This window comes from Carassius auratus, chromosome 1 (assembly GCF_003368295.1).
Source record: "Carassius auratus strain Wakin chromosome 1, ASM336829v1, whole genome shotgun sequence".
Lineage (NCBI taxonomy): Eukaryota > Metazoa > Chordata > Actinopteri > Cypriniformes > Cyprinidae > Carassius > Carassius auratus.
The window spans coordinates 16,094,039-16,113,050 of NC_039243.1; the positions used below are offsets into that span (position 1 = coordinate 16,094,039).

At 37.7% G+C, this 19,012-nt stretch overlaps 1 protein-coding gene across 1 annotated transcript; it reads right to left on the bottom strand.

Moving 5' to 3' along the window:
* Positions 1-736: 736 nt before the first annotated feature.
* On the bottom strand, positions 737-15,908 carry tmem255b (transmembrane protein 255B). Its single transcript, XM_026201194.1, has 9 exons — positions 15,732-15,908; positions 14,851-14,993; positions 14,584-14,646; positions 8,966-9,055; positions 8,790-8,867; positions 7,441-7,526; positions 7,186-7,345; positions 6,307-6,456; positions 737-1,316 (listed from the first exon to the last, which is right to left on the bottom strand). The coding sequence occupies exons 1-9, from the start codon at positions 15,784-15,786 to the stop codon at positions 1,092-1,094; spliced, it is 1,050 nt and encodes a 349-aa protein (XP_026056979.1). The 5' UTR covers positions 15,787-15,908; the 3' UTR covers positions 737-1,091.
* Between the last annotated feature and the right edge of the window lie 3,104 nt (positions 15,909-19,012).

A 19,012-nucleotide genomic window follows, 5' to 3' on the forward strand; every position in this document is an offset into this window, starting at 1 on the left:
GTTTAATATGTGAAAATACCAAAAAATCATTCTTATGAACATTTAAGACAAGCTGACTGTTGTGATTTTAAAGAACATTCATACATTTAATTCTAAAGTTTTGCTTTAACAACTGTCACTTTTAAAAATAACAAAACAAACTTAAATATTCTTTTGTTTTTCTAAGACAAATGTGGCAGTTGGGAATGTTTTGTGAATCTAATAGAGTAGTAGAGTCATGTTTCTGTTATTAAAGGGGTCATATGATGCAATTTAAATTTTTTCTTTCTCTTTGGAGTGTTTCAATCTCTTGGTGCATAAAGAAGATCTGTGAAGTTACAAAGACTGAAGTCTCAAATCCAAAGAGATATTCTTAATCAAAGTTAAGACTATGCCACACCCCCCTGAAACATCTTGTTTAAACACGCCCCCACATGTTTATGTCATGATGTGGAAATATTTGGATAGTGCCGCTCAAATGTTCACACAAAGAAAGAAGGTGTGGTTTCAGTAACCACAGTTAGTGTTGAAGCAGCCAGTCAGGGAGATGCTGTGTGTATCTATGCGAAAGCAAAAGCACTTTATTTGGCCTTCCGAAAGTAGATGCATTTAGGAATCTTTAAGATTACTTACAACAGAACAGCAATGCATTTTATGGACCTTGCTATTTGTGATTGAATATTCAAATGCAGAGTTTTGCATATCGTGTGTGTGTGTGTGTGTGTGTGTGTGTGTGTGTGTGTGTGTGTGAGAGAGAGAGAGAGAGAGTCACACAGTGGAGTCTGCTATCTTAACCGTCTGTGGCTTGTGTACTGAAAACACATACGAGCTTAATCACTGTATCTGACACGCGACTCTGTTCCCCTTTCGGGCTTGAATTGATGGTAAAACTAAGGAGAGATGGAGGACAAGGATATGATTCAATAAATAAAACTATGGTCCCACAGAAAGAAGAGGGTTAAAAGCTCAAATTCAGTTTAAACAGGTTTTGGAAACTAATAGAGAACAACACTGATTACATTTGCAACAAGAATAATTCACAATTACGGAGACTTTCTAGGGTCATTAGCAGCAGTGCCCATCAGAGGTCAGTGTTCTTGATTTATATGTTTTCAGCAGGCGTAGGGTGGAGGCTTTTCGAAGGGCCCTAATAAGTGAGCATAGAGTGAGGGAGCGTTTGGAGTCGGCATGTAACCGCTGCTGTCCTGAGACGTGGATTGAGTGGGTACAGCTGAGTTCATCCCGCTCTGAGCAGCCGCTTGAGTCTCGTCAGACGTGGAGGTTGAGACCTCAGGAATGGACTGGCCCGTGGCTGAAGCTGGATAACCATTCAGATGCTACAGGGTGAGAAAAAAAGCACTAAAAAAAGGACATCAGAAATTACTAGATTAAAGCATTATGTGTAGACTTTGACACATCATGACAGTAAATCTGCCTGAAATCATGAAATTGAATTTAAAGCCATACTTACAAAACCGACCAACAACCTTTTAACAGAAAAAAACTGACCAATATTTAAATCTGTTACTAGAACAAAAATGACTAATATTTAAATCTTTTAATATGTAGCGCCCTCTACCTTCTTTTTATGGAGCTCTGTAAAGAGCAACACCAGGTTCAATAAACTGAGATGTTGTACTGTATAAAGGCTCCCACGATACTACTACAATACAGCATTAAAGAATGAAAACAAATGCTGTTAACTAACCCAAAGATTAGTGAATTTAATACAAGGCAAAAATAAGCGGGATAGAATATAGAAACAATAGGGAATTTAACAAAACAAAAAATAAAATAATCACTTTGCCTCTGCCAGATTCCTTTTCAAGCCAGAACTAGAACATCTTTCATCTCCAGGGTTTTTTCACACCAATTTTTGGGGCTCGAACGTCTTTACTTTTGAGACAATTTTAAGGGAGAAGGTTTTACTTGCGTTACAAAACATAATTTGAAAAAAGTCAGCTGGTCCTGATGGGTTTGACCCTTTCCTCCTGAAACTTGTGGCTAATATTATTGCTGAATCAATAACTTAGATTTTTTATTTATCTTTGGAACAAATTATTATATCCCGATCTTGGAAGACAGCACATGTAAACACCACTTTTTAAAAATGGGAACCCAACTATTATGAACTACTATCTGTCTATTAGATATCAGTGTGTCACTTGTGAAGGCATTATGTCAGGGGAGGCAGAACTAATCATTGGAGTCCCTCAAGGTTCCATATTAGAGCCTTTGTTGTTTAGAATCTACATAAATGGTATTTGTTTAAATGTAGATGTAGCTGTACATCTCTATGCGGATGATACTATTATATACAGTACTGCTAGATCTCCGTATGAGGCATTAAAGAAATCATTAGATGAAAAGCTCACATTTAAACCCCATGTAGATAACTTGATAAAAAGCTGAGAGTTCTTATTATAGAAATAAGGCTTGTTTTAGTTTAAAGGCAAGAAAGGAACTTGTCGCTGCTACCTTTTTATCTGTAGTAGCATCACTGGCTTATTTTTATTTATAAGGCAGTGATAGGACTGTTGCCTTCTTATTTATCAGTTTTCTCTTTTGTAGAAAACAATAGATACAATCTTAGGTCTAAAAAAAGCATTCTTTTTACTACACCTGCTGTAAAATCTAAATTTGGTAAAATTGTGTTCCGTTACAATGCTCCTTCAACCTGAAATGCTTTGCAGAATTTTTTTTTTAAATAGGCACTATTTTTCCACTTAATGATTTTATATTACAGTATACAGTATATCTCAGAAACCTTAAGCTATAAGTGTGATTGTATATAGGCTTCTGTTCTGTTTTGATTTCTGTAATGTACAGGTGCTTCTCAAATTAGAATGTCGAGGAAAAGTTCATTTATTTCAGTAATTCAACTCAAATTGTGAAACTTGTGTATTAAATAAATCCAGTGCACACAAACTGAAGTAGTCCAAGTCTTTGGTTCTTTTAATTGTGATGATTTTGGCTCACATTTAACAAAAACCCACCAATTCACAATCTCAACAAATTAAAATATGATGACATGCCAATCAGCTAATCAACTCAAAACACCTGCATAGGTTTCCTGAGCCTTTTAAAATGGTCTCTCAGTTTGATTCACTAGGCTACACAATCATGGAGAAGACTGCTGATCTGACAGTTGTCCAGAAGACAATCATTGACAAGGAAGGTAAGTCACAAAAGTTAATTGCCAATGAGCTGGCTGTTCATAGAGTGATGTATCCAAGCATGTTAACAGTAAGTTGAGTTGAACAAAAAAGTGTGGAAGAAAAAGATACACAACCAACTGAGAGAACTGCAGCCTTAAGAGGATTGTCAAGCAAACTGGATTTAAGATTTTTAGAGAACTTCACAAAGAACGCACTGAGGCTGGGGTCAAATGATCAAGAGCCACCACAGACACCACAACACAGACGTCTCAAGGAATTTAACTACAGTTATCGTATTCCTCTTGTTAAGCAACTTCTGAACCACAGAAAACATCAGAGGCATCTTACCTGGGCTAAGGAGAAGAAGAAATGAACTGTTGCCAGTGGTCCAAAGTCCTATTTTCAAATGATAGCAAGTTTTGTATTTCATTTGGAAATCAAGGTCCTAGATTCTGGAGGAAGAGTGGAGAAGCTCATAGCCCAAGTTTCTTGAAGTCCAGTGTTAAGTTTCCACAGTCTGTGATGATTTGGGGTGCAATGTCATTTGCTGGTTTTGGTCCATTGTGTTTTTTTAAAACACTTCGCTGCACCCGTTTACCAAGAACTTTTGGATCACTTCATGCTTCCTTCTGCTGACCAGCTTTTTGAAGATTCTGACTTCATTTTCCAGCAGGATTTGGCACCTGCACACACTTCCAAAAGCACCAAAAGTTGGTTAAATGTCCATGGTGTTGGTGTGCTTGACTGGCCAGCAAACTCACCAGACCTTAACCCCAAAGAGAATCAATGGGGTATTGTCAAGAGAAAGATGAGAAACAAGAGACCAAACAATGCAGATGAGCTGAAGGCCACTGTCAAAGAAATCTGGGCTTCCAGACCACCTCAGCAGTGCCACAAACTGATCTCCATGCCACGCCGAATTGAGGCAAGTATTGAGTACATGTAAAGTAAATGAACATACTTTCCAGAAGGGAAATAACTTTTTATTATTGGTTTTATCAAGTATTCAAATTTGTTGAGATTGTTAAATGTGAGCCAAAATCATCACAATTTAAAGAACTTATACTACAGCATGTGTGCATTAAATATATTTAATACACGAGTTTCACAATTTGAATTGAATTACTGAAATAACTTTTCCTCGACATTCTAATTTATTGAGAAGCACCTGTAGCTTCATGTAGCTGTCATACTGCCTTTAGTAGGATGTCTTGATTATTATGTTATTGTGTTTTGTTTGTTATTTGTATTTGACTTTTGTCCTTGTTAGGTGTTGTGGTATGGTTTATGTGGTGCTGATATGTTACTGTGTAATTTGATATGCTTTGTTTGTTGTAGATGAGGTTCATCCTTTTTTATTTTTTATTTATTTTTTAAAGTGCTGCCTTCTTGGCCAAGGACCATTTGAAAAAGTCTCAAGATTTCCCCTATAGTCTCAAGATTTCCCCTGGTTAAATAAAGGAATAATAATAATAAAATAAAAGCTCACAGTAACAATTGAAGCACAGTATCACTGAAAGGCAATTCAATATAAATCAATATAAAGTTTCAATGAAATAATTACAGTGGTTGGTTTGATTTTTCACCACCATTTTTCTGAATATTTGTTAAATTATTTCAACATCAAAATTCACACTCTGTAACGGTCAAGAGTAATTTCAATCACAGAACACAAATATGGAAAATCAGCTGTATTGGGCCCACAAACACAGTTAACACACACTCTCACCACCCAGCCAGTAGCAGGCCTGAGTCTTGGCTTGAGTATATAGTGGCCGTGAAAACAGCAAAATGACCTCTTCACCAAGTGTAAAACAGATCCTCATTCTGCTCTCTCCCTGACAGCCGATGTGGATCATACTCCCAACACAGCCAGAAGAACCCCAGATTCCACAGTGATCTGGGGCACAATCTGGTCTCCCTCGGGTCAATCACATGATGAAGTGATGGTGAATTCAGTCCACACGTTCTTTGTACACTTCAAAATATTAATACGATGATTTACTGATAAATTCACTGTATTAACTGCAATCTCAGCTCAACCGCTTCGATCAGCTGCACCTCTTCTTTCTCTCCTTCTCCCTCTTAGGGGGTCAATATGATGTGATTCCATGTTTTCCTTTGTCTTTGGAGTGTTAAAAGTGGTTCTTGCATACAGAAGATCCGTAAAGTTACAAAGATTAAAGTCTCAAACCCAAAGAGATATTCTTTCTTTATAAAAGTGAACACTCATCCAGCTTTCTTAAAACACCTCGTTCAAACATACAGGCACGTCTCCGTCACTGTGTGGGAAGATTTGCGTAACACAGTCCAAATGTATACGCAAATAAAAGAAGGCGTAACTTATTCTCGGTGTACAATAGTGTTGCCATGGCAATGTGTCAAACTTTAATATTCTTTGCTGGTGTTTGTAAGGCCCTTAATGACTTGACTTGTTCATCTCTAGAGAAGTGAATATTGAAAAGGGCACTTTATGTTCCACTTTAACTTCTTGTCTAGACATAATCTGTCCTCTCTCCTCAAGGCCTGCATGCACTACCCCTCTAAACTCTGGTTATCTGATGTTCTTTGTGAACACTGGACCAAACTCAGGGCAGCAGAGAGAAAATGGCACAAATCAAAAGATACATCTGACCGGAGTATGTATCATCCTCTGCCTCATCTTTTTCTGCAGAATCCCATATTTTTCACAATTCATATTTCCACAACAAGCTCAACAGTGCATCAAATACACGCAAACATTAAACTCTTTGTGCCTTTATGTCCCCACCCCCAATCTTTCCTACACTTTTACCAGCACTCACATAATCATTGTGCTTCTGGTTGGACTTCCATCATGTCGATCTTCAAATGATTCAGAATGCAGCAGCACGAACAAACCCAAAAGTCCCAGGTCACACCTCTCTTTATCACCCTAAACTGCCTTCTGGTCTAGGTTTGCATCATATTCAAGGCATTCCACTAACTCCTCCTACATCCACTAACTCTTACAAGTCTACATCCCCTCCAGAAGCCTGAGATCTGAAAGTGACAAATGCCTCTCAAAACCCACACAAAATCTCATACAAGAACAATATTTTCTGTAATAATTCAGTCATGTTGGTGTCCTGATCAATCTGACTGTCACGAGTACCATCCTGAGAGAGGATATTTGGTTAGCGGTCCTCACCTGTGTGGGCAGCGGGTAGTTTGGGTAGGCGGGTAGAGTTTGTCCGGTGGGGCAGAAGCCGGTGTAGGTGATCAGGTGTTGGGTGGGGTTGTACAGGATGTGGGGGGGTGGAGCCGGACTAGGTGTCATGTGACTTTGATCCGTGGGAGCCTAAACATGCACACACAAACACACACAAGTCTACATGAACTACAGACTCATTAAAATACATGAATGTGGAAGCTATGATACTGACACAGTAAGAATCACTGTTATGTGAGAGATGATATTTGAAAATATAAATCTAAATGTTTTTTTTATTATTATAAAAATTTACATCAGTTAAATAAGCTATCAAAACATGCTGTCCAGTAAAAAAAATTATGAATGAATGTTTAGTACTTTTGTAACCTGAAAGGAAAAATAAATACTGTTTAAATTAAAACTCAACAAAAAATAAACTAATAATAATAATAAAATAATGAATAAACTATAAATTATTTAATAATAAAATAAATAAGATTTGATCATCTATCAAATCCAATATCATACTGATCAGAATCAAATAAAACAGATACTATTTGTGATTGCAGTGTCACTACTGAGAGACTGCACTTCTCTAAAACTAAACCCTAAATAGGTTTATAACCAGAATTGAATGCAGCTGAAATGTGTAAAACAAACTTGCCAGCAACTAAAACTGCAATGCAATCTTTAGGTTGAAAATCTTGAGGTTGAAAAATTTAAATAGTTTAAAAAATAAGTTTAAAAAAAAATACATTTTCAGAGCGAGTCTGATTTTCAGTTACTAAAACTGTCATGTAGTTCAGTCTAAAAGCAATGAGCAATCGCTCTCGTTTCATTTGTGTCTTGATTTGTGTCTGATGAATCTAGACTCACCAAGTCTTTGAAGGCTCCCAGTATGGCGGCGGTGATGATGCCGAGAAACACACCGAGCACATTGAGCGCCACACAGGCCCACAGCAGACGATACAGATTCACCACATCCCAGCAGCTTCTCACGCCCGTAAACTCATAGTACTGCACATGATAGTTCACACTAACACACACACACATACACAGACTCATGCAGTAAAATGCTGGATAACACATAGTTCAGGTGTAAATGCTCAATGATTAATGCGTGTGCTTCACCTGTCACATTGGAATAAGTCACAGCAGTAGCAGGTGTTGCTCTTCACCTTGAGTTTACACTGATTACCATAGGAATGACAGGGAACCTGACCACAGTAAATAAACACAGTAAAATACAGTTAAATTAACTACAAATACAGCACATGAATCAATCTAGTTTATGCTTAAAACTTGACATAAGGAAAATTGTGACTTATGACAGACCTATTGAGATGTCCCTGATGTGAGATTTGCTTTCGCTCTTAAAAATAAAGCTTCTAAAAGAGGATTTTCAGTGTCATGCGACATAAAAAAACATGCTTGATTCCTCAAAAGCCCTTTCAGTGAACAATTCTTAACCCTCATGTTGTGTTCCATCTTTTCATTTTTTTTTTATAATCAAGTGAATTTTGTCACTAAGACTTACTGATTTTGCTCACACAGGATATAACTTACCAAAATGTTGATATTTTAATTGACTGAACGTCGGCTTCATTGATCTGAGCTGATTCGCCTGTTTTTAACTGAATATTGGCAAAATTATCAGTAAACACTTTTTTTTACTTAGAAACTGAATACTGCCAAAATTATTTACAAAACATGTTGTTGTTTTTTTACTCAGATGTTTTTACTCAGATGTTTTACTCAAAATGATCCACAAATAACACTTTTTTAACTAAAAAAAACTGAGGTGCATGATCACTGGCTATGCTTGCATGGAGACTTTCAATTGGAATTAAATCATTCTGATTTATGAATCTGAGTGTAGTGTTCGCCCATGAGGCCTACAATCAATCAAAAAATGTATTTGCTAATTGAAAGAAAACAAGTTGAATCCAATATTTTGTAATAACATAGCATTTGAAATTTATAAGCATTTTTAAAAGGCTACTCATTTTTGACTAAAAACACCAAATTAGGGATTTTCCTAATGTAAAGAACATTTTAATATCATAAAGAACAATATAAAGAACCTTTAATCCAATGGAAAGGTTAATTGGAATTTACATTTTCTTCATGGAACCATCAATGTCAATGAAAAACCTTTATTTCTTATGAGTATTGGATAAAGGTTTATTCAAAATGAATAAATTGAAATTAAAAATAATTATATGCAGCAAAAATACTGATATTACAAATATATTACAAATATATTACAAATATATTTGTAAAATATGTAGAATTTTACAAATATGTTTCTGAGAGTGTTTCTGATGGTCAGATCAAACTGAAGTCATGTTCATACTAACCAGCAGAAGGAAACAGAGCCCATGATCATTCGGAGAGTCCACCTGATCCTGGATCTACTAATCCTACCCGAACCAATAATCATCATTATGTGGATTTATATTCCTTCAGGATGAACTCACCTCAGCGTAGTAGTTTTCATAGCCGTAAGAATTGCTTGAGTAAAACTCACAGCGGCCCTCCATCAGAGGCCTCCTGTCCTACACACAAACACACACAGAGAGACGGTGTGTAAGACAGTAACTCATCTCAGGATGGATAGTTTCATGGGCAGCATGTAAGCACTCAGGATACTCACAATGAACTCAGCGGCGATGATGCCATCAATGATGGCGCAGAGGAAACACGACACAACACCCAGACTGATGAAGATGATGGACGCCATCAACTAACGACACAAACACTGTGTTAATCAGCACTGTATGAAGGACACACACGTGAGGATTCTGATTTAACATCATTATATCACCGGATGAATCACATCTCAACCCCAAAATCAAAAAATATGAGAGAAAAACTAATTTGTACAAACATGAGGGGTTGCACGACTACTGATTGCTGCTAGTTGATTTCTTATTTAGAAAATACTCATGTTACTCGACTACTCGTGGTTCATGCTACTAAAAGAAAAGACTTGAAAGAGTTCCTATCAATAAATTTTTGCCTATTGCAAAAATTTCATATGAAAATTGTAAAAACTTTATAATTATGACTATCCCATAGTTATCACTGAACAAGTATGCCATGTCAAACTAAAATAATTATGAATTTTTTAAAAATATATGTAGCATGCAAGCAAAGAGATGTCATTACAAGTGTTTATTGAGTATTTGAACATGACTGAATTAATTCAATGCGCACATTTTCATTACGCAGAAGTCTTTAAGCGAGTCTTTTTTTATCTTCACTAAACAACTGTGCAAAGTCAAACCAGCAAAACAAAGAAGCTAACATGTAGGCCAAGTAGAAACTGTATCTAAGTTGATTATTAGCCTGCTCTTGAGAGAGAACTGGTTTGGTTTTTCAGAGACTGACGCGCAACGCAGCTGTTTGATTGGTGAGCGCGCTGTGCTTATATTCCAAATCATTGCCTTTTACAAATATTAAAACATGTACAGTATGATGTAGTATTATAGGTGATATTACTCTTGCCAAGCACATCGTACTTGCAAACTTTGTACGCATTATGGTTAATGCATGTTGAAGTAGTCGATTGTTTCAGAAAGCACCGACTAGTGGTTGAAGTAGTCGATCACTCGACTAGTCTGTGCAAGCCCTAACAAACATCCACCTTCAGCTTGTGCTTCATGCGACTCTTTCACATGCCACAGCCATATCACCCTGCAGCCCAAGACTGAAACAAAGCAGGTTTGAGCCTGGTCAGTACCTGGATGGGAGACCTCCTGGGAAAACTAGGTTGCTGCTGGAAGAGGTGCTAGAGAGACCAGCAGTGGATGCTCTCCCTGTGGTCTGTGTAGCTCCTAACAATCCCCATCCAATGCATTGCCTCTCTCCTCTCCACTTTTGGCTGGTGTGTGGTGAGCACAAGTGCAGTGCCATCATCCAGATGGATGCTGCACACTGGTGGTGGTTGAGGAGAGAGCCCATGATTTTGACTGTAAAGCACTTTCGGTGTACAGCAGTGCACAAAGCGCTATATAAGTGCTGTGAAATCTTTACTAAGTAACATAAGAACTAACTTAGATATTGTTAGTAATATTTCAAGATGAACACTTCCTGTACTAAAGCAGCTTAGCTTTACTTGATTCTCTAGACATTTTGTGTTTTAGATGTATTTATTTATGAGAAAATCAGTATCAAATATGGTCATTTATTTGTTCATCTCTCAATCATCATTTTTCTGCATTGCATTATTGGTTTTGATCCTCAAAGCATTTAAATATCATCTTACTTTTGGGAGATATAGAGTGACAACTGATATATAAAACTTTCTGTATTTTTAGATTTTCAAAACAATTCATTCTGTATGATTTTTAAGCTGTTCTCCTCATGGAGACCAAAAAATGTCCCAACAAAGACAAGGCTTTTGGATCTTGTCATCTTTGTGGGGACATTTTGGGAATACCTGAACACACACACACACACACTCAACAACACATGCTGCTCCATCATCTCCTGGTCTCCAGCGTGAGCTCGTAACTCCAGCATCTGCATGTGGACTGACCGCATTAATAAATAAATGCAGAGCCCTGTGCCGCTCCAGTCTGTTGGCACAAGGCTGTATGGCTGATTTACGGTCCCTTGGAGCGCCAGAGCTGGAACAGCAGCAGAAACACAGGAAAGGTCACTCTCATATGCAGTGTCTTTTCAGGAACCTAGTCATGTGCTAGGTTTGTTTAATCGAGGGCTTTGATTAGGTGATGAGCAGATGTTACTGGAAATACTGATCAGATCAAACTCACATTCACACATGTATCCTGATCTCTCCATCCACTAGATGACTATTACAACTTCTATATGAGAGAAACCTCACATGGTCACTTGATATTGGTAACTAAAACTATTACAAAACTATGTTTGTTCATTGAAATAAAACTGAATATATATATATACATATATATATATATATATATATATATATATATATATATATATATATATATATATATATATATATATATATAAATTAAACAATTTTAAAGACCTCATGAACTGCATTTTATCATTATTGTATTATGTTCTGTGAGGTCCTCTTATAAGCAGATGTTTTACATGAAAAACATTATAATAATAATGAAGTTATTTTGTATCCTGTTTTTGATAGACTATTCTATGGAGCAATTGGAGGAGCACCCCTAGTGTTCTGTGCCTTGATCGAGAAAGCGCTGTTCATTCACTCCCCCCCACCTTCAATTCTTGACGGATCTGAGATTCGAACCTGCCATCTTGGGGTTGCAAGTCTGATCTCAAACCATTAGGTCACAACTGCCCATTGCCTGTCCGAATTCATGTTATTTTTTGTGATTTTCTGTGATAAATTGGAGCACCCCAAGTGTTCTGTTATGCTAAAATTAAATTTTTATAACATTAACACTGTTCATTATTTACTGTTTGTTTTCCCGTTTATTGCTGTCGATCTGCTATAGTTATAATGCGCTATATTCTGATGAAAAACATTTAAAAAACAACTAACTTCATTACACAAAATAAAGTTCAATCTATCAGCTAACATTTAAAGTTCAGTGTCAGTCCTAAAGCTCTAGTAATTGTGTGTCGATCATCTGCTGCAGAAACACGACTGACAGAGCGCTAGTAAAACACACATATCCTCTCACGCTAACAGCACATCACAGCTGGAACATCATCAATCACGTGTTAATGAGCTTCTAAACGGACCTGCAGCTTTACGATCGTGTCATTTTCCTGCTTAACTGCGCTATTTAAATCTCAAGTTTATTCACTGGTGATTAATGATTCGAGCCAAACATCACGTGACCTGCAGAACAAACCAATAAAACGAGTCCTCCGAGCTCAATTGACAAGAAACCAGCACTGACTTCCATCTAAACCAAACACTTCAGTCCAATTAAACTCAGAGCCACTGATGTATGAAAGCCCGTTTCTGCCACAGGATATAAAAATAGAATACATTTAATTATGAGTTTTTATCACACAATTCACACTTTCTTCCTGTGAGATATTAACTGAGAATTATGAGGGTGAAAAAAAACAGGCATCCATACTGATGAATATCTTAATACTCTGACTTCAGGACCACAGAACTATTGGTATTAGTCCTAAAACCAAAGTGGATGCAATACATAATAGTAAATGATTTGAATTTTTCAGTGCTGTGTGTGTGTCAGTAATATTACAATAACATTCATACACAACTACTATTAACTCATTCAAATTATTCCACCATGTCAAAATTAATCATCCACTAATGAGCTTCTTTCATGTGCAGTTGTTTATTAGTTTCTGACAGGTCAAAATGAGATTTTAATTTAGCATCTTTCTTGAAGACTAGCAGGTTGAGAGGTTACAGAACGTCTAACCTACAAACCCTGAACACCGATGCTTTAAAAGATGCATGTGTGACGCTCCATGTCAGCGATCAGTAACTCAACACCGGCTCTCTGGTTACCTGCCAGACTCAGACTCTACTACCTAACTACGTCCACGAATCAACTTAAGTAACAATTAAAACAGATGCAAATGAGCTCTGCGTCAGCTCACTGAAACACATGAACTGGTTTGTGCTGTGATGAATCCAGTACAGGTCATTTAATTGCTTGTAAATGTTCAAGTGTGGCAGGAAAATGATGACATAACAGAGGAGTGTTTAAGATGAAGGTGAAGAGGAGAAATATGACAGATCTCATTGATTCAAGCACATGCACACTGATCCAGCTATGATGAGTCATGGAGAACTTAATGATTCTGATTCAATTACTCCTAATGGCATGCTAATCAATAATTTTGTTAACATTTTAAATGTCTTTATTTTATCAAAGTAGAACAGTTTTGATTAAACAGCTTAAAAATGAACCACTTAATTTTCTCCTGTGAAGAGCATTTGGCTGAAACTAAAATGCAGAAACGACTTGCATAAATTGATAGAATTTTGAAAACGTTTCTCACATTGAATTTAAGTTCACTTCTATTCCATATATAAATTTTTTATTGCTCATTTAAAATCAACATGTTGATCCAAAGTGATCCATAAAATAAAGCAAAAAGCATCAATCCAGCAATAAGACTCCAACAGAAGAACATTCAAGAACCTTAAACCGAACCAAACATCATGACAATCATTCAGTGACTGGTTCTCAACCTGAAAGTGTCTCACTTTATCCTCCAGTTTCATGGTGGCTTTAACCAAGCGGTACATAATAGATGATGTTTGGGGAGATCTTGTTCTCTGAAGGCTGAAGGGGACGATACTATAACATCTGAATCATCATCTTGACGTCTCATTCCATTACAGTCATAATTCTGCCGTATTTGACCTTGAAACTCTCTGGCAACAATGTTCTAGCCACTTCCTGTAATCTCTGAGGGGTCAGAGGTCTTGGGATGGAGTCTGCAGTGACGCCCAGGAAATTGAAGCTGAAGCTGCAGTGTGATACGGACTGTTGCACATTAATGTCTTCATCTGAGCACTTGGTTTTACTTTACTGTCACTGTGTGTGCGCGCGCGTGTGTGTGTGTGTGTGTCAGATGGAAGTATAGAAACACCCTGTGTGATGGAGTGTGTGCATGTTTTGTGAATGACTGTGTGTGTATTGTTCATTAAATGTTAAAGGCTGTACTGGGATCAGAGCCCAAGACACAACAGGAGACTAAATCACATACACGTCCCATGGACCAACAGCACATTGCCAAGGTTACAGACACAGAAAATTTTTCTTTGGCATGGTAATCCCATGAAAATAATCTACATGAAACACCATTATAGCCACACAGAAATATAGTCACTTAGCATCATGTTGGTCAGTTTTAAATGGACTAACAGCAAACATCTAGCTTCTATAACCCTTTGAGTTTAACTGAGTTGATGAGGACATGGACTGAAGATGGGACACAGCTCCTGGAGCCCAGCGAGACTCGGTTTCATCTTATCATCTATGCTAATCTAATTCAACTAAAGCACCATCTGATCTATCAGCCAATCACATTCAGGATTACTGACCACATGTCCAATCACACTCATCGATCTGACAGCGGATGTGCCTTGTGTTCCCTAGAAAAAATGCCATATCTCATGAGTAATATTATATGAAAAATATTCCACAGGAACAGAAATAAACAGCACCGAAAATACACTGGCTGTAATTGCATTGGATAAGCCATTATGTCACTCAGAGAGCAGATACTCCATTTACTCATGGCTAAAATAGTGCATAAAGTCATTTTCTGATAGATTTGTGCTGGTTTTGAGCCGGTACTCACCATCGGCCTGCGGTTCTCCACCAGGTTCAGACCAACAATACCCAAGAACGCTCCAAAACTCAGCTGCCATTGAGAAGAGGACAAACCAACATACTTGATTTAACATGTAGGCTAATAACTTAAACTTTCAGCAAAATATTGACAGATTTTAAGGCTCAAACATGCTGTGACCTGCTGCTGTCCTGGTGGTTTATAGCATGCATAAAAGGACAAAACAAAGAGTTGATTAATGTGATGAAATGTGAAATTGTGTGTGGAGACACTCACTATAATCCCGGGATAGTATCCAGACACAGCCACATTATACGTCTGTGTGGCTGACAGCAGCCCGACCACCAGAACAAGAACAGAGAGTCCAAACAGAGACACTGAACACCAGAGAGCTGTCCGTCGCCGCTTCATAAACACATCTGACAATCACACAAAAGATGCACACAGTCATGCACAAGTATAGTGTCTCTTACACGGATTTCAAATTATTGCAAAATGCAAACAATATGGTTGGCCAGCTCTAAAACCTGCTCTGTGGTGAAACACTTATTACACGCATGAAAAACACATTACAGACATAACAGTATGATTGTGAAGAGCACTATACAAATAAAATTGACTTGACCATTGCACAGCTACACATGAATATATAGAGTTGTACAAGTATATACATGTACATATATTCTTTTATACTATTTCTGACAACATGTGCTTACATTCCCATTAAGTTAAGAAAACCTGAATTCTGATTAAAAAAAAATAATTAAAAAAATAAACAAGCTTTAAACGTTTTAAAAACGCTTTTTCTTTGTTATGCAAATGTTAAGGACACATTTCATTTTATAATTTTGCAAACATTATTGGAAGGTTACTTCTGAATGTTCTGCAACGTAAAAGAAAAAGAAAAAGTAAAAAGTTAGTCAGAAAAATCGATGTTTAAATAAGTTTTTATAATTTATTTTTTCATTTAGTGAACATATACTATAATCAAAACTTGTTTAATTACAAAATCTTTCTTTAAGTAATGCACAAATGTGGCATTTAGAAACTTTATACATTTATAAACAACACAGACGCAAATAAACAAAGTCAATCAGTCACAGTCATGATGGTCTGTTATTACTGATGAGCTGATGCTACAGATGAGCGGGACTCACCTGCAGGATCCGCGTTCTGCGCATTCGTCTGCGGCGCGTTCTGGGGCTGCTGCATCGCGTCTGTCTGATGTTTCACACGCAGAATTTAATCCACAAAATAAAGTTTATAAAGAGGCTTTTCCTCCGTATTTATAATAATCCCCTGTTAGTACTGCAGCGGAAAGACGCGCCGCTCCGCTCAGGTAAATTGATGCTCGCGGGACTGATATCGAGGCTCTGGTTCACAACAAAAACTCACGCGACTGACCTGATGGTGACGCATGGTAGGAGAGAAGAGCAAGCGCGCACCGGGACGCTACAAAACGTCTCCGGTTACTAGGTTCCCTGAGAGCGTTCACTCTATATTGCGAACCATTCGCAATGGGAACTCATCCCCTTCTCCAAAATCTTGAAACCATAGGATAACACCAGTACTATAAATGGGCAATTGTCGCTAATTAAGCAAATAGCATGCAAATTCTGACAGCATAAACCAAGGACTTTTAGTCCCCCTGAAATCAAAATGTCAGGTTTTTGGGTGTAAGCATCAGTCTTAAAGTTATCTATAAGACAGCGTGCTCCAAAACGGTAACAAAATTCACATTTAGAAGATATAAGCATTCAAAGCTTGCAGTTCATCTCTTCTGACAAAATGGCTCAACAAATGTTTTGACATCATATCATACTTCATCTTCTCATCCAATCTTCTGATCAATCAAGGTTGAGATTGGTCACTTGTTCACAGTGTAGTATTTCCTGTACAATTAATGCATCATAATGCACAATGCAGGTGATAGGGAACGATTCAGACAGTGTAAATATGCTTTCAGTTGGTGCATATCCGGACTTTGGCTTCAGTCCAGAGAGGCGATGGCATGGAACGGATCATTATTAGCAAGTCGCCATTTATAAAAAACTTTTGCAACTACATCGCCTCATCATATGACCACCATTTTGTTTTACTAAGAGGTTCATAATGAATCTAGGGGGGTATGGCGGTCAAATGCGGATTTACTGAGCTCAGCGTCTCTGGCTCGAGTAAGTATAATCAAAATGCTATTGGCTTCTTTAAAAAGGGGACAAGGCTGCTCGATATGTCCCGCCCTCTCTTCCTGTTGTAGTTGAAATTACATCACCACATAGAATAACGCTGCTTGTTTTAAGGTAGAGACCTGTGCGGGACGGATTTTTCAGTCCCGCGCCCGTCAGCCCACTCCTGCAGAAATATATCTTACATGGTTCCGCTCCTACCCCTAACATTCCTGTTATGTCCCACTACCGCCCGCACAAGACGGCATAAAAGTAAACTATATAGATTTTTTTCAGTACATCGAAGAAATTTACTGGTTCCGTAACATCCCCTAGACTCCACAACATTCCAGCATAAATGCTCTCAATAAAATTATTTAGGCTAAGCATCAACATTTACAAACCACTGTTATTTTTAACAGAAAAGCAAGCACTGGCTGCTTCGTGCATGGTTTGGCATGGCAGAATGCAAATCGCGATGTCATAAAAGTCTTGGTTATAACAATATATGCACAATGAATCTTTCACAAAGTCTACACTTCGTGTGATAAAACGAGAGCATTTGTTAATCGACTTTAGTGGTTCAAGTGGTAGAGCATTGCATTAGCAGCGCAAGGTTGTGGGATCAATTCCCATGGAACACAAGTTAGGTAAAAAAAATGTTAGCCTGAATGCACTGTAAGTCGCTTTGGATAAAAGCGTCTGCTAAATGCATAAATTTAATTCGTGAGCAAGCATTTACTGCACTGCAGTGAGTAGATTGTTACATAATCACTTCAGATTTCCCACTGCTTTCCAGAAATCAACAGCTGAGTCTGTGATTGGCTACATTTTTGTTTATTTTATTTTGGTGGATATCTCAGGAGGGGGCATGAGATGCCTCGAGCTGAGTAAGCCACTGAAGATTGCGTAGGTATTTAGGATTTTTTGTTTTGTTTTTGTGTATAGTTAGAGAAGTTGGACAACATTTTGCTTATCAGAATACCTTTTAGTTTAGTTTTATAGTTTGTAGTATATTGTGGCATATTGCCTATTTAGTGAGCGCTGGTACTTTGGAAGTACTAGTGTATTAGTTAAATTTTATGGGTGGACATAAAAATTTGTGGTCTTTGTAGCGTACACTGTGCTTTTCGTTTGACCACTTTAGATATTTGCTACTTTGTAGCTTGATCGCAGTTAAACTGCTTAGGTGAGTGCTTATATATGTATTTGTGTGTAAAAAAAAAAATATTATAATAATAATTTCTTTGTGATCTTGTTGCATTGAGTTTTTCTTTTTGCGCTTAACATGGCAACAGAGGAAGCATTTGTTAAGGAACCCTCTACGGAGTTATTTTTAAGATTTTTATAGAAATAAGATTTCCTCTTATTTTTAAGAGCAATTGCTAAATTTAGCTGCAACTTATGAAGTTGAGATCACGTCTGCTGAGAAACGCACCAAAGATACAAAAAAATATTTTCCACACTTTGAGCGTCGCTACCAATTTAAACTGGCCAAGAAGGGCGTGGGCATTCCTCCTGCAATGCGTGTTGGTAGGAAAGGTGCAGGAGGTTTACTCCTCACTAACAGTAGAGCAGAGTGGTGACTATGATGAACTGAAAGCGTCAGTTCTGAGGTGCTATCAGCTGATCCCTGAAGCATACAGACGGAAGTTTAGGAACTTAAAAAAAACAGAGCATCAAACTTTTGTTGAATTTGGTCAAGATAAAGCAGCCCTCTTTGATTGTTGGTGCTCGGCACAACAGGTTGATAGTCATGAGAAATTGTGTGAACTAATTCTTCTAGAAGAATTTAAGAACTGTCTGCCAACGACAGTGACCACCTATCTATCTGAGCAGAAGGCCGAGTCAATTTCTGAAGCTGCTATCCTTGCTGGCGAATACGTTCTAACGCATAACATTAGCAGAGACCGTTTTCGCTTAAGAATTAAACCCTCTACGACCTCTGATGCAGACAGGAAACAGAGCGCAATAAAACAAGATGATCGACACTGTTTTTATTGTAAATAGCCCAGCATATAGTCACAGACTGCTTGATATAAAAAAAAAAAAAAAAAACAGTCCACGAAACCAATGGGTCTCGTTAGTCCTGTGAGGAAAGTATCACCTATCCTTCATACAGGGTTAAAATCTGAGAAAGCCCAGTCCATGTATGATCCCTTCCTGACGAATGGGACAGTATCTGTGCCGGGTGAGGAAGCAATTGCTATGGGTCCTGCGCAGTCCTTCCTCCTTCGCGGTTTGTTGCCATTGTCCGAAAAGACTGCAACTGG